Genomic DNA, 15,205 nt, shown 5'->3' with positions numbered 1-15,205 from the left:
TAGCATGAATAATAAACATTTATCTTGAAATAAGGAAATAAATAATAACTTTATTATTGCCTCTAGGGCATATTTCCTTCAACCGACTGGCGGGCCACTGCGTGCTTCACCCACCACTGGAGCCGCGATCGACCAAACCGCTTGCGACGGCGTACAACAGGGAGAGTGGATGATGAGGGAGCCGACCGATACTGGGTCGACGGCTGCCGTAGGAGGACGTCGCAGGCACTCGTGCGAAAGTGCGCTGACTTGCGGATAGGAAGGGCCTCGGCGTCGAGGGGGGCCTCCTGGAGCCAGGCGGAGTCGTCGGCGATGAAGACGAGCATGCCGAGACGGATCTCGTGGCCCAAAGCCAAACCACCGCCAGAAACCATGTTGATGGAGATCGAAAAAAAACTACAACCTCACCGGAAGTTGCTAAGACGCCTGCCCCACGGTGGGCGCCAACTGTCGTGGGAGCAAGTCTGACAGTAAGAATAGGGGGTACGTAGGAGGAGGCAAGGCCCTAGCTACGGTGAAGTTGTGCACGCAAGATTTATGAGTTCAGGCTCTTCTCGGAGGAAGTAATAGCCCTATGTCTCGGTGCCCGGGTACGTAGGAGGTTTAATCATATTGCTTGGTTTTATTCTATCTACATCATGTCATCTTGCTCAAAGCGTTATTCTGTTTGTCATGAACTTAATACCATAGATGCAGGCAGGAGTCGGTCGATTGGTGGAGTAATAGTAGTAGATGCAGGTAGGAGCCGGTCTACTTGTCACGGACGTGATGCCTATGTATGTGATCATTGCCATGAATAACGTCATAACTATGCGCTTTTCTATCAATTGCCCAACAATAATTTGTTTACCCACCGTATGCTATGTTTTGAGAGAGAAGCCTCTAGTGAAAACTATGGCCCCCGGTCTACTTTAATCATATTACTAAAACCAAAATTACTTCGTTGCAATTTATTTACTTTTCTTTTAGTTTGCAATTTCTATATCTACCACAACCATATTTGATCCTTGCAAGTAACGACTTCAAGGTGATTGACAACCCTCTTGCCCGCGTTGGGTGCAAGTATTTTCTCTTGTGTGTGCAGGTGTTGTTCACTAGGATTTGCGTGGTTCTCCTATTGGTTCGATAACCTTAGTTCTCACTGAGGAAAATACTTATCAACTACTATATTGCTTCACCGTTCCTCTTCGGGGAAAATCCCACCGAAACACACAAGTAGCATGTCGTGGGAGCAAGTCTGACAATAAGAATAGGGGGTACGTCAGAGGAGGCAAGGCCCTAGCTACGATGAAGTTGTGCACGCAAGATTTACGAGTTCAGGCTCTTCTCGGAGGAAGTAACAACCCTACGTCTTGGTGCCCGGAGGCTTGGTCGACTGGATTATGCGTGAGAGTTACAGGGGGTGCGAACCCTTGTGCCAGAGGAGGGGGTGGCTTATATAGAGTGCGCCAGGACCCCAGCCATCCCACGTTGCACGGGTTTCAATATACATTGAGACATGGCGTTACTGGTAACGCTAGCTATAAAGAGTTGTAAATGATCTTTAAGACTACGGACTGAACGCCTGACGTTGCCATCCTAGGGTGGCTTTAGGTCTTCTGTACTCCGAGTGGTTTCTTGTATGGTCAAATGACTTCATCTTGGTCGAATGGAATTGGGGTATTTGAGTGAGATAACTGGTCGAGTGGATCGCACTCCAAAGTGACTTCAGTTGGTATCCTTTGTTGTACTTTGAATGTTCTTGACTCTAGGGTAGTGACCTTGGTAGGGCATCTAGGTCAGGCCTATGACCCTACCCTAGGTTCATGGCATCGTCATAGCACGCCATCGAGCACCACTAGTTCATTCTTCTCTAATACAATACTTTCATTAGTTTATATTCAGTGCTCTATGTCCTATATCATTCCATCTTCTATGGCTTAGCTATGTTATGTATACTATAGTTTGTTGTTTTCAAAGTTGTTTGTCTGTATGCTCGCTTGCTAATCCTTTGGTGTTATCTTGTTATTCAGCTTAGTTATGCTGTGGTGAGTATCTCTTGGTAGGGTGATTGTTCTCATTCGTATCTATTCATCTATGCTATTTATTCTGTTTCCATTATGTGTTACTATTGTCGTTGTGAAAATTCTTTGTCACTATACCAGAACGATTATCAACACTTTCATCGAAAGTTTTGATAATCTGTCTCGGTTGGTGTGTTTTATTTCAAGTAACTGTGACTGTTCTATTTCAGTGTTCATGTTCTTAATCTTATTTTCGCTGTACCCTTGGTCCTAACAACTACGAGCCGTTAATAGGTCGAAAGTCATGTCGGACCAGAAATAGTCCCAAGTGTAGCACGTGCCATTAATAGGCCGAAATACACACCAGGCTGGAAATGGGCCCATCTCTACAATGGACCACTAACAGGCTGAAAGAGCCGAAAGACATGCACGGGCAGAAAATGACACAATTCCACCAAGGGCCGCTAACAGGCTGAAATAAACATCGGGCCAAAATGGGTCAAAGTGTACCATGGGCCTTTAACAGCCCGGAAGACACCCCAGACCGTAATTGGGCCCGAAGACACAGTGGACTATTAATGGGCCAGAACTACTGGTGGGTGGTAATTGGGCCTAAATACATAATGGACTATTAACAAGACAACCCACTAACTTTTCACTAAATCTTGTGGGCCTCTGACTGGGCCAACATATTTTACTAAAAGGGCCACTGTTGGGCCTTGCCACGTGTCGTCGTTTCATAGGCGCGTATAGTCCATTGGATGGGCGACACCTGTCATAATGTAGAGCTGACACATGGCTTTGTTGGCGAATGAGAATCCGTCACGAGGAAAATCACCATTTGGTTGGGGCTGTCAACGGGTATCGGATCTGGAACTTGACTCGATAGCTTAAGGACGGTCCGTTAGGGTGGCTGCCATGTGTTCGGTTACTCTTGACGAAAACACTTCCATGACACGCCATTTATCACCATGGAAGTGAAAATGGATTATTGCCATGTAACACATCCCCGACAACGCAGGTATGACTATCTTGATTCTGCCATAAAAACGTCACAGATGCATATGGGTGACAGAAAACGTGACCTACTATGATAAAGGCGTATCATCACATATTTGTCTTTTTTGTAGTGTTCAGGGATGAACCGAGAGAGGCCATTGTACCTGTGAAGAGGATCAAGGTGTGAGGCAAAATAGAAGAATGCATGAATACACACAGGTGACTTTGGAAATAAAACAGTGACCCGAGAGAAATGTAAATACTTCCTTAACATATTCTTTGGGTGGGATAAATGATTTTGAAATTAAAATAGTGGTCCAAGGGAAATTTGTACATACAAAGAAGTTTGCACAACTAGAGTCTACAACAATTCCACCGATCGAGATAAAACACAAGGTCACCCTTCAAAGATTTGTATGCGAGGGAGATCTACAAACTGCATACAATGAGAACCCTAAGTTTTTATGGATCAAACATGCAATATATATCCACAGAAAAATACCGCGGATGAACACTAATTCACGATGGAATGAAGACCCGTGTTCAGGATCCCGTAACATAGCTTGGTGAAGAGGTCCAACTATGGCGTGCGGGAGGAGGATGGTCCACGATGGTGAGGAAATTCGTCGGCGGCGTCCTTTCTGGCAGTGAAGCGGCGAATATGGCATCGACGAAGGAATCAGAGCGGCCGTGCTCGGTTTGGTGTTAGAGAGAGAGAGAGAGAGAGAGTAACACGAGGAGTCCAGAATCGATCTGTTGGCATAATCGGGACGGGGTGCCCGATCCACGGAATTAGGTCAGGGCATGAGAGGGAGAAAGTGAACTAAAACATCCAGTAGAAGTACACGTCCTTTCAAAAGCCACAATAGAGGTATGTAGATCGTTGGCAAGATCTGTGTCACAGAGGATCAACAGGCTAGAGGATAAAACGTCATCAGTGACGCCTTTGCAGGCGTGCTCGCAACCCGAACATGGCACACGCATGCTGAGCGTCGTGCGTGTTCAAATGACCACGAATGCAAACCAAGACATGTCTAACACCTTGCATTAAATGCAAAAGAAGACTACCAACCATAGATCGCCACAGGTGTACGAATCCTAGGCGAGGAATTGTGTAATGCGGTGCTACGTGGGCTCTAGCCCACGTATTCGACGTATGTTCCCACATATGTAAAGTGGCCACTGTGGTGCCCCCCAGGCTTATATAAAGGGAGGACCACGACCACCGAGAGGGAAGAGCTCAACCAGAAGAAAAAGATACACACCAGTAACAAGGTCGGGAGTAAGATAGCCACTAGAAGGATGCTCGGGAGCGTAGTCTAGGCCATCACATGAGCCCTAAGCATACCCAAGGCTCATCCGAGCACGTCAAAGCTTCCCCGAACATACCAACAACTCACCCGAGTGTATGTAAGCTTCATCATACGACCACCATCAACCAACCACAAACGGGAAGTAGGGTATTACGTCACCGTGTGACATGAACCTGTATAAACCGTGTGTGTAAGGCAGTTTGTTCGCCTTGGTAATGGGTTTACTTGGTACTCCCTCCGTAAACTAATATAAGAGTGTTTAGATTACTATTTTAGTTATCTAAACACTCTTATATTAGTTTACAGAGGAAGTACATCATTGGGGTAGTCTAGATCATTAGATTTAGGTGATTAAGGGCTCTGATTACGGGGTATCACTTATGTCGATACAACATTGAACAACTTTAGACCGTTAGATGCAAGTAATCGTACGGCTGGTGTTATATGGATCCAATCCTACTCGCGCTTTTAATATTAGTGGAGATGGATGAGGATGAAGATGGAGATTTGCTCTAATTACGTGGAAAAGCAACTTTTACAGGTTTTTAGTTGCTGGAGATGTAGTGTGCGCCGTAGGGAATTGGTGGTGCACGAGTGGCATGGAGCAGCGTCCAAAGCCATGAGCACACTACAAGGCTCTTCACTCCAACAACCCAAGCCAACCAAAACGAAAGCGGAAAAAAACAAACGTTCCACGCACTCCAACACTAAACACCAACGCTTTTCTCTCTCTTCACTCCTCCCTCGCTTCTCCATCTCCGCCTCCCTCCCTCCCTCCCTCTCCCTCCTCGCACCAAAATTCCTCTTTTTATTTCACCTCACGCCAATCCTTACCGTCCTTTGCCCTCGCGTGCTCTCCTACAACCCAATCCGGGCTGCTGGTCCTTGGATGGACTCGGGTCTCGACTAGCTATAGGCCCTGCTCGGCGCGGAGGGCGCGCGACACTCACTCCTAGGGTTCTTGGCCCGGGGCTTCTCCAATGGTGCACCGCCGCTTCTCCTGGCCCTTCGGCGGCCAGCGCGCCTCCTTCTGTGGCAGCTTCACCGGGTGGGCCGCAGGGACTCGATCTCGGTGCCCAGAAGCTGGATCTTTTTTCCATTGGTAATACTGATTTCATCTTCTTTTTCTTGTCAGCTGGAGGGAGTGCCCCATGGGGCTCGTCGGGACTGAGTTCCAGGTGGTGTTCGATCTCCCACCAGGGCTTTATCAGGTGCGTTATGCTCGAATTGCCTAGATTATGCTCGAATTGCCTAAATTACGCCCGCTCCTCGCTCCGATTATGTATTTGTGTGCTGTTGCACTGTTTATGGCTTTGCTGCTAGGCTTGTTAGTTACGATTGGCGTGCTTGTATGTATGAGCTATGGTATTTTTCAGACAAGCAGGATCGAGTTGCTTGTCGGGAGGGCTTATCGTGTTGATTTTGTGTTTGTCCCTGTGTCCATTTTTTCCTGTCAGACGGGCGCATGGACGGCAATGCATCTATAAGGTTTGTTGCAGTAGTTGAGTTGTGGTGGATGGCCATCGAAGGTGCTGGCTCAATGTATTGTATTCGAGCATGAATGAACGGATGAACAAGTGAAGTAGTTATCATTGACACACAAGTGAGAATGTAGCCGATCTTGGGTCGAGCTATTTTATGCGTACAAGCTGTATCCATTTTGCCAGTAGCAGGGAGCTGTCATACAGATTTTACAGTTAGTGAGCTTAACTGGTGATCTGACGTCAATTGCACGCAGTGATTAAAATCTGCATATGGATGACGAGTGGTGGTTTACTGATGTCAGATACCTTTTGACTGTTATGCTTCTATGTGACCCTTTTGCTGCTTTTGATGACTGTCTTGCAGTGTGGCAGGCAGTAGCCGTATGAAAACTCTGGTTAGACATAGGATCACAAGGGCTAGGTCTGAAATAATGTACAATTGGCCTACAGTGATTTTGTTTTGTTTTGAGGAATGCCTAACATAATTGATGTCTTGTTTGATAACATATGCTACTGATGTTCTATGATTGTAGGCCCTGTGCACTAGCAGATAAACCAGGCATGGTCGTAATAAATGACATCTTAGATCTAGTGCCAGATACATGCCATATTTTTATGTCGAACGCTGGTAGCTAACAACTTCTGATAGTACCGCCACTCGTCGTAGAGCATGCTGCCAAAAAAGCGGGAAATCAAAAGTTGACCTGTTACATTTACTATTTGGAGTTTGAGGGGAAATACTGTTATTTCAGCTGCACCATTGACATTCCTAGTTTTGCACTTTGACCTGTACAAAAATTGTAAAGATTCAACTTGCCCTTTTTCATGGTTTGAAGTCTTACCTGTTTCAAAGCCATAGACATGCGCATCTATCTAGTGAACTTAATAGGTAGGGAGTTATTAATCTTTAATGCTAAAAAATGAATGAGGACAAGAAGCTGTTCCATGTCTCCATAACTCCAGACAAGAAGTTGGAGATGTTATGTAACGGGCTTAACGGCTGCTCTAGATTTGAGTATACAACATCAATGCCTGTAATGCCGTTTGTAATTTGCAGTATGTTGTGACCAGGTTTCCTTTTTTGCCATTTATTCCATCTTTTCTTGAGTTATTACTAAGCCTCTTTTCTGCTGGAAGCTATTAATACTTGAATTGTACCAAATTTGTCTGATTTGCCATGCATTGACATCCCTTTACCTTGTTACTTAGCAATCCATAAGATCTTTCAAAATTATTGCCTAACTAATTATAACCATGGAATCTTTCGCATACTCAATATTGGGTTTTGTATTTTGGCTGTTTTGCTTCAAGATTTAGCACCTTCTATTTCTGCAAATGCAGCCAAGCATGACTCTAATTATAAAGCCCTTTGCTGCTATTCTTTTACAACTCACTCTTATGTAATTGTAGGAAACATTGCGTTTATGCAGCAAATTCACTCACTTGTTCTTGAACATTCTACCATTTATCCCTATAAAGCTGTCAACTGGTGGCGGCGGTCTGGCCACCTTTGGGCTATGCCACCTAATGGATCTGGCAGAAGCAGATATAGTTCGTCGGATCTGGCCCAGATTTATTTGAATCTGTAGTCTGTAGCAATATGGGCATTGTGCTAGTGACGTTCCCAATGTGATTCTTTATAGTTCCGTTCTTAGGTTAGGAAGCAACTCAAACATGATCTTGCGCTGGTAATTTTTTTGCAGATAGTATATTCCTTCTATGCTTTCCGTACCAGTGCCCCACTACTTTCGTACAATATTCTCCAGCTTCTGTGTTTTATTAATGCATATGCTTACATTGATGTGGTCTTTTGCTTCAATTCAGTACCGCTTTTTGGTGGATGGTGTCTGGAGATGTGATGACACAAAACCTATTGTACGTGATGAATATGGTCTGATCAGCAATGAAATGCTTGTCACACTTGTGGAGAATAATACACACCCGGCTGTACAGCTAGAGCCATCTCCCATTAGAAGAATGAATTTGGATGAGGGTACTATCTTGACAACAGTACGTGTCAAAGTTCCAAATTTTACTTTTTGTCTTGCATAATTTGTAGACTCTCCTGAATAACTAATGCTTAATTGTGTACTGTGCCATAAATCTCCATACAGATGCCACCAGAACCACCATCTCGAAACCCGGGCATGCAGATTGCAGTTTTCCGCCATCGGGTCTCTGAAATACTATTACATAATACCATATATGATGTTGTTCCTGTTTCTAGCAAGGTTAGGCTCTTGTTTTATGATCAACACTTTGTCTTTGACCATGCAATAATCAGTTTTCACATAAGTATTTCAGATAGCAATTTTGGATGCTCGGCTTCCTGTCAAACAAGCATTTAATATTATGCATGATGAGGTATGTGTTTGCAAGAACTGCTATGTGTGCTTTTGTTTTTTTTACTTCGTTATGTCTGAACTTCCCTGTGTTGGATCATCATGTTATTGAGGAATTTTAAAAATATTCTTGGAACAAGTACCCTCATCATTAGCCGCAAATCCCATCCCGCCCTATATGTTATACAGTTATCCAAATTCTATACCAGCAGACATCTCCTTTATCTTTACCCAGAATAACACAATTACTATCACCACTGTACCTCCATTTAGTAAGGTAATTTAGATGAGAAAAATTATCATTTACTTTTCAAGGTTCTATTTGTGTTGGTATTTGTCCTGGTGTATTCATGTATGGCTTGGTCCGCTAGCCAACATGTGATTTACCTTGTCAATCAAATGCCATAAGAGTAGTACGCAATTAACCTTTTCTTGTTTTAGGGCCTTGCTTTGGTTCCTCTTTGGGATGATGGCCAAGGAACCGTAACAGGCATGCTAACTGCTTCTGATTTTGTATTAATTTTGAGAAAGGTGAGATCTCAATTACTGTATTTCTTCCTCTGTCAGTGAGGTTTTTACTAATTCTCATATCTGCAGTTGCAGAGGAACATTCGAGTTCTGGGCCATGAAGAGCTTGAAATGCATTCAGTTTCTGCTTGGAAAGAAGCAAAACTGCAGTATTATGGAGGGGCTGATGTCGCAGGCATGCAAAGAAGGCCATTAGTTCATGTATTTTCCTGTACATTTTCCAGGCTTCTCTCATCTGATTAGCTGTGTAAACATTCTAAAGATCAGCATTGGCAAATAGGAAAAACTAATTATATGCCCAGAAATATAATGCTACCATCATTTTCCAATATATGTCAATATCGTTACTTGAACATTCATATTGACTGATCTACCATTCATTGTTGGGATTCTTTCTGCTAACCCGGGATATTGTAGAATGGGGCCTGGGTATTCCAAAGCCTAAATTCCTCCACATCCAAACATGCCAGATAGTTTGAATCTTCTGTATTTGCAGGAGTTGAAAATTGTTGGAATCACATTTTTTTTAATTCTTTTTTATCAGTAAGGTGAAATAATAATTGTCCTTTTTCTTTTTCCCTACAATGTCTTTCTTCAGGTTAAGGATTCGGATAATTTAAGGGATGTGGCACTGACTATAATACAAAATGAAATATCTTCAGTCCCTATCTTTAAGTCCTCGATGGATATATCAGGGATACCGTTACTTAATCTTGCAACTCTTCCAGGGATTTTGAAATGTACGGTATTTTTTATGAGACTTTGTTCTCCTAGCTAATTTTACCTGCATCTCGATTTGAGCTTACCTTTACCTTGATGATGTATTTAGTTCTTTGCTCAAAGCTCCAAGAACAACCAGAAGGTTATCCCATTTTGCGAAATCAGATTTCCAGTATTCCTATTGGTACATGGTCGCAGCATACTGGAAGGGCAAGTACTAGACAGCTTAGAACATCGGGACTGAGTGCTCCTCTAATTACTTGCCTGGATTTTCTTCTGGAAGGTACCATATGAATGACATTTGAAATGCAGATAGTCATGTTATTTCCCCAGTTGATCCATAAGAATATGGCGCGGTGGTTGTTGGCTACATAATCAAATTAAGTAGGTGACTAGTTCCCTTTTTTTGTGGGAATAGGTGATCAGTACCTTGAATAGTGCAGGTAATCAATTTCAAGTGAACAATCAAGTCTGAAATAAATGTGCCCAGGACTTGTACAAAGGCTTCTAACACGTGTCATCATTGACTCATGCAGACATCCCATTAGTTGTCATCTTTTGCAGTGACACATTTGAGTTTTTCCTGTTAACTCTAATACCTCGCCCTCCTGAATTATAACCTCTGTCCAGAAATAGATGAGTTTTACAAAGTGAGCAGTCAAACTTCCTAAGGACTAATATACTAAAAAAACATTTAGGCTGGTTTAGACAAAAATGATACATTTAGATTTGTCATGAGAAATACATTTATCCTGCAACAGGTTTGGATTTCCCCCCTAATACATCCACACAAAATATAACGGTCAAAGTTGCATATCGGAGAATCGTCTATTTATGAATAGATGGAGTACCCATTAAACACTAAACAACAACAAACAACAACAAAGCCTTTAGTCCCAAACAAGTTGGGGTAGGCTAGAGCTGAAACCCATAAGATCTCGCAACCAACTCATAGTTCTGGCACATGGATAGATAGCTTCCACGCACCCGTCCATGGCTAGTTTAATGGAGTACCCATTAAACTCTCAACCGAGAAATTTGGACAGCTATATTTGTAAAAGAGTAAAGTACCAGAAGCCCTAAAACTATTTGAGGGGTGTCAGATTAGTCCTGATACCATGAAACATGCATATATAGGTCCTAAAAGTTTGTCAAGTGTGTCACCCGCAGTCCTATCAGTGTTGCATCAGCTTTGACTTGCATGCGTGTTAGGCCGACCACTGTTATGTGGCAATATTTTGCACAAAACCCACCATAAAGTCCACTCTTCTAATTTTGTGGCCCCTTCCCTTCGCACTCGCTCTTTCCCTTGGCTTCCTCTCCACCTCCGACAACCATATTCTAGCGGTGAATGTGGCGCAAACGCAAAATTGGCAGCGGTGTACTTGAGCTCGTACCCAATATGTTCCACAAGGTGTCCTACATCTACTTCCTCGACATGGCACAACTAGGTCCCGTAGTTCCTCTTGTTCTTGCCGTCTACGGCCATTGTGTTACTGATGCACTCATGTTTGGGTGGGCACATCTTGTCATATGCAATATAAACCACCAAGCGCCTCAAGTTCTCCCCATCGTCTCTATAGACCGCATCAGATGACGCGACGACAATGCTCTTCACAATCGATGCCACCTTACAAGTTGCGCCACTATTGTGTTCGCCGTTGTCGCCACCGGCAATCAGGGTAACCGGAGTATGCCGAACCGATTCCCCCCACTTAGAGGAGCACCACGACGCGCCGAACACATCCTCACCACCGACTTGTCGTCATGCGTACAACAACGCTTCAATAGGAATGTTTGTCCCCGACTTCGTTTCTCGAGATGCTGCCCCGATCTCCGCCAGTGGTGAGTTCTAGCTCGATTAGTCTGGTGTGTGCCTTCCTCTCTGCCCCCTCGTTATTTCCCATCGGTCAATTTGATGGTGTCGTTATTGTAGCTCCGCATCCACATGCAATGCACGTATTTCTATTCGTTCCCTTTTGCTTCCATGTTTCTTTGTCTTGTTTTTTTCTCGCTTTGTGCCACGCTAGTAGCCTATACACGAGGATTGTAAGTGTTTTGTGCAGGTTGGACAGGATCCGCTCAGGTGGGGAGGTGGGCAACAGAGAGGATGCGTGCAAAGAGGAGGTGCCACAAATTAGAAGAGGGGACCTTTTACGGGGGTTTATGCAAAAAGCTGCCACATGCCAATGGTCAACCTGCCACGCGTGCAAGTCAAAAGCTGATGCAGCACGGATAGGACTGCGGGCGACACACTTAGCAAACTTTTAGGACCTAGATGTGCATTTTCATAGTATTAGGACTAACTTGGCGAATAGTTTTAGGACTTGTAGTGTATTTTACTCTTTGTAAAATACAATAATCAGATTTTAGTTGTTGGATTCCTGGAAACCTGCCATCCAGCAATCCACATAGATGACGTGACACTACTTGAAATGCTTAAAAAAATGGGACTCATCTTACGAAGTTGAGGTTCTCTATTAAACGTGTTCCTTTTTAAACGGCACGTGCGAGATTTTACATCATTATGAAGTAACTGCTACTGAATCTAACTGTTACATTTTTTTTCATTCTACAGATAGAATAAGCTCAATTCCTATAGTTGATGATAATGGATCCCTTCTTGATGTCTACTCACTCAGGTATTGATATACTGCTATTACTGTCCTGCACTTTTGTATTGATATACTCAATTAACCATGCTTGATGAAGTTGCCCACTGGGGCTTGAATAAACACTGGTTATCTTTGTCTGATGACAGGATGCACCCTAAAACAAGAGCTTGCTCTTAATAATTCTGGTCATTAATTGTCACCCAACAGTCTAACAGTAGCAAAATCACAGCTTTGCTTTTGGAAAGGAATGCAGATTTTGTTATATGCTAAGAACACATACTGATTAGCTGTTGCTTATTGCATTTGTATTTGAGGATTATGGTGCAGCATTACTAAAACATAACAAACTTTCTGGTCATCAAACCATGTGCATCAAACTAATCTTGGTCAAGTATACCTACAGGTCACTCTTTATAAATATTACTAGGTATAAAGTATGGTGCAGCATTAAAGCTTAGGCAAGTATACCTACAGGTCACTCTTTATAACTATTACTAGATGCACACTATTATCTATACCAATATAAGAAGACCGAAAGGGGGCAGATCCAACTAAGCTTGGTCATCAAACCATGTGCAACGACCTTGATTGCTCCAATGATGAGCGCTCAACATGTTTAGTGTGCAATCAATATCATACCAAATGTTAACATTAGGACTAACCATGTAATTAATACTACCTTTCCTAAAAACATATCCTACCTAATACATCAGCATGCAATAATATCCTACCTTTTTTTAACTCTCAATTAATACCCTACTTGATATCAATGTGCATTGTACGTACGCATTTACTAGTACTCCCTCCGGTCCTTTTTACTCCGCATATAAGAATTGTCTGAAGTCAAGCTTCATAAAGTTTGACCATATTTATATGAAAAAATATTAATATCTACAATACTAAATTTATACAATATGAAAACTAAAGTCATGATGCATCTAATGTTGTTGATTTTCACATTCTGAATGTTGGTATTTTTCTCTATAAATTCGGTCAAAGTTTACGAGGTTTGACTTCAGACAAACCTTATATGCGAACTAAAAAGGACCGGAGGGAGTAACTACTAGTACTAGATACACACTGGCCATTATTATAAATGCACTGTCTGTATACTATTTGGTGCCTTTTCGATCGTACTCATGTGTCTATTCCCTTCACAGCAAGATAAACATGGCCTATTTACCACATTTTTCATCGGTCATGGATTTCTGAAAAATTATGTCTTGTGACTAAATTTCTGGTTAGGTTGACTGGGTTCATCTGGATTTTGAGAGGGTGGTACTAATTATCTTAGTGAAGTTATTAGAAAAGGAGTTGGTAGACCTATCATGTTTGTCCTGGTGGCACTTCTGCTTGTTTTCTGATCAGCATCCTAAGCTGCTAAAGGATAAAAGATTCCTAAATGTGAATTGCATTCCTCATTGTACACTGCACATCAGTTGTGTGGTCCATTTGGTAAGATTGATGAATGGCTGTGAGGTCAATAGTCCATGCATGTAATGTGGCCAACTGGCCGTGTCTTGAAAGTTGAAACTTTGAACTCTTTGCTTCTTTGGTCCATTTGGCATAATCTTGGTTTATTTTTGCTGATAAATTTGGTGTCACCGGATATCCTATAGCGTTCATCAGCTAATTTATATCCTTTATATCTTTCACATTTGGCCCTGTTTCAGATGTTTTGTATATGATGTTTCTGAAAAACTGGAGTCGATATACCCAAGCAAAGCATCAGTATCTTTAGAGAAAACGCCAGGATAGCTGATGTGGTTATCTTGCAACTGCCCTGTTCACTCAATTTAACACTCAGCATTAACCTGTTTCTACAGTGATATCATGGCTCTGGCGGAGAATGATGTTTACGCTTGCATTGAACTTGAGCAATTGACCGTGGAGAATGTATGTTCCCTTCATCTTGCTTTGAGCCTGTATCCGTTACCTTCTTTTGATATGCATAAATTTGGACTCATGTGCTTCTGTGATGTCCGTTCTGTTACATAATTAGATGACACAGCTTGAATGTTGTGATGTTGGTTCATCAAATGTGAAGAGGAAGAAAATAGAACATGAAGTTATCTGGCCAGGCTGATGTCCAATGGCTCATTTATTTGTTGCATTAATAATTGAATGATTGAATCAGTGAGTTCAATGGTCCATAAGTCCACTTGAAACCAGGGCATACGCTCAACTGCACAAATTGCTATGGTTCTTGCTAACTTTTCTGTATATATCCATGCACTGCATTTTTACAGTGTATTTGTTTTCTTTGTGATTATAATCCAACTCTATACTGAACCCTCTTTTTAGGCTTTGGAGCTGCAATATCAGGTGAATGGGCGGAGACAGTGTCATACCTGTTTGAGCACGAGTACGTTGCTCGAGGTGTTGGATCAATTGTCTGTTCCAGGTACTAGTTTGTGAGATAAAAGCGCATGCATGTAGGGAGTGAGTGAGGATTGCATTTTACATGAGATCAGTCTATAAAATTGATGATTTCTAACATAAATTTGACAGATCGGTTTGAATTTCTGACATCATGTATGTATCTTATCAGGGGTGCGGCGGCTTGTCGTTATTGAACCGATGACTAGATTTGTGCAAGGAATTATCTCATTGAGAGACACAATAACATTTCTCGTTGGATAACATTTGTGTAGCCATTTCATACATGAAAGCCTGTTGTATTTGATTGGGACAAAATAAAAATGTTGCTTTGGCAGATGCAGGAGTTGTTCATATCTTCCATTGTGTTTTCACTTTGAAACTTACAATATCATGAATTATGCACAACTGAGCCTTCGTGGCAAGAATGCCATGCCTTGGAAGCATGAAGAACGGACCGACTGAATCAGTACTGCCGCAACCTTTTCCTGCTTTGCTGATCGGAGTGCTTCAACGTACTGTTGAGGCTTGGCTACTGTAAAGAAGGGGGAACAAGCTCAGATTGAGATTTAAGAGCTACAGAATCATTTTGAAGATTTGATGGAAATCATGGGGCAGGTTGAATTGTTCAGTAATGACATGGGGCAGGTTGAATTGTTCAGTAATGAACTATATGTTCTCATGACATGGTATGATTTCTACTGATGAGTTTCAGACAAAGCCCTAGCAACATCAAGAAACTGGATATAGATTTGAAAGCATGTGAAATCAATCGGTGTGCGTGTGTCGGTCATTGAGAATTCATGATTCTCAATAGTCGCT

At 42.4% G+C, this 15,205-nt stretch overlaps 1 protein-coding gene across 3 annotated transcripts; it reads left to right on the top strand.

The window, feature by feature from the left end:
- The first annotated feature begins 4,979 nt into the window (after positions 1 to 4,979).
- On the top strand, positions 4,980 to 14,720 carry LOC123053192 (sucrose nonfermenting 4-like protein). Of its 3 annotated transcripts, none has more exons than XM_044476614.1 (13): positions 4,980 to 5,363; positions 5,451 to 5,526; positions 7,624 to 7,809; positions 7,914 to 8,030; positions 8,104 to 8,163; positions 8,583 to 8,672; positions 8,745 to 8,870; positions 9,268 to 9,409; positions 9,499 to 9,672; positions 11,968 to 12,031; positions 13,831 to 13,900; positions 14,309 to 14,408; positions 14,556 to 14,720. In XM_044476614.1, exons 1-13 carry the CDS (start codon positions 5,296 to 5,298, stop codon positions 14,645 to 14,647), a joined length of 1,365 nt encoding a protein of 454 aa, XP_044332549.1. In that variant the 5' UTR covers positions 4,980 to 5,295; the 3' UTR covers positions 14,648 to 14,720. The 3 variants fall into 3 exon arrangements, with proteins under 3 accessions (XP_044332549.1, XP_044332548.1, XP_044332550.1); XM_044476613.1 differs by having other exon boundaries at positions 8,739 to 8,870; XM_044476615.1 differs by lacking the exons at positions 7,624 to 7,809; positions 7,914 to 8,030 and having other exon boundaries at positions 5,051 to 5,363; positions 8,739 to 8,870.
- Positions 14,721 to 15,205: the final 485 nt, after the last annotated feature.

Source organism: Triticum aestivum, chromosome 2D, assembly GCF_018294505.1.
Source record: "Triticum aestivum cultivar Chinese Spring chromosome 2D, IWGSC CS RefSeq v2.1, whole genome shotgun sequence".
NCBI lineage: Eukaryota > Viridiplantae > Streptophyta > Magnoliopsida > Poales > Poaceae > Triticum > Triticum aestivum.
The sequence above is the reverse complement of the archived record's forward strand: the minus strand, read 5'-3'. Positions and strand labels throughout refer to the sequence as shown.

What these genes read in the sequence shown, in the direction of transcription:
- LOC123053192 (XM_044476613.1), top strand. Translation starts at nt 5,296, where the DNA reads ATGGTGCACCGCCGCTTCTCCTGGCCCTTCGGCGGCCAGCGCGCCTCC. An exon ending in TCCCACCAGGGCTTTATCAG is followed by an intron (nt 5,527 to 7,623) that starts GTGCGTTATGCT and finishes GCTTCAATTCAG; the next exon opens with TACCGCTTTTTGGTGGATGG. An exon ending in CCTGGATTTTCTTCTGGAAG is followed by an intron (nt 9,673 to 11,967) that starts GTACCATATGAA and finishes TTCATTCTACAG; the next exon opens with ATAGAATAAGCTCAATTCCT.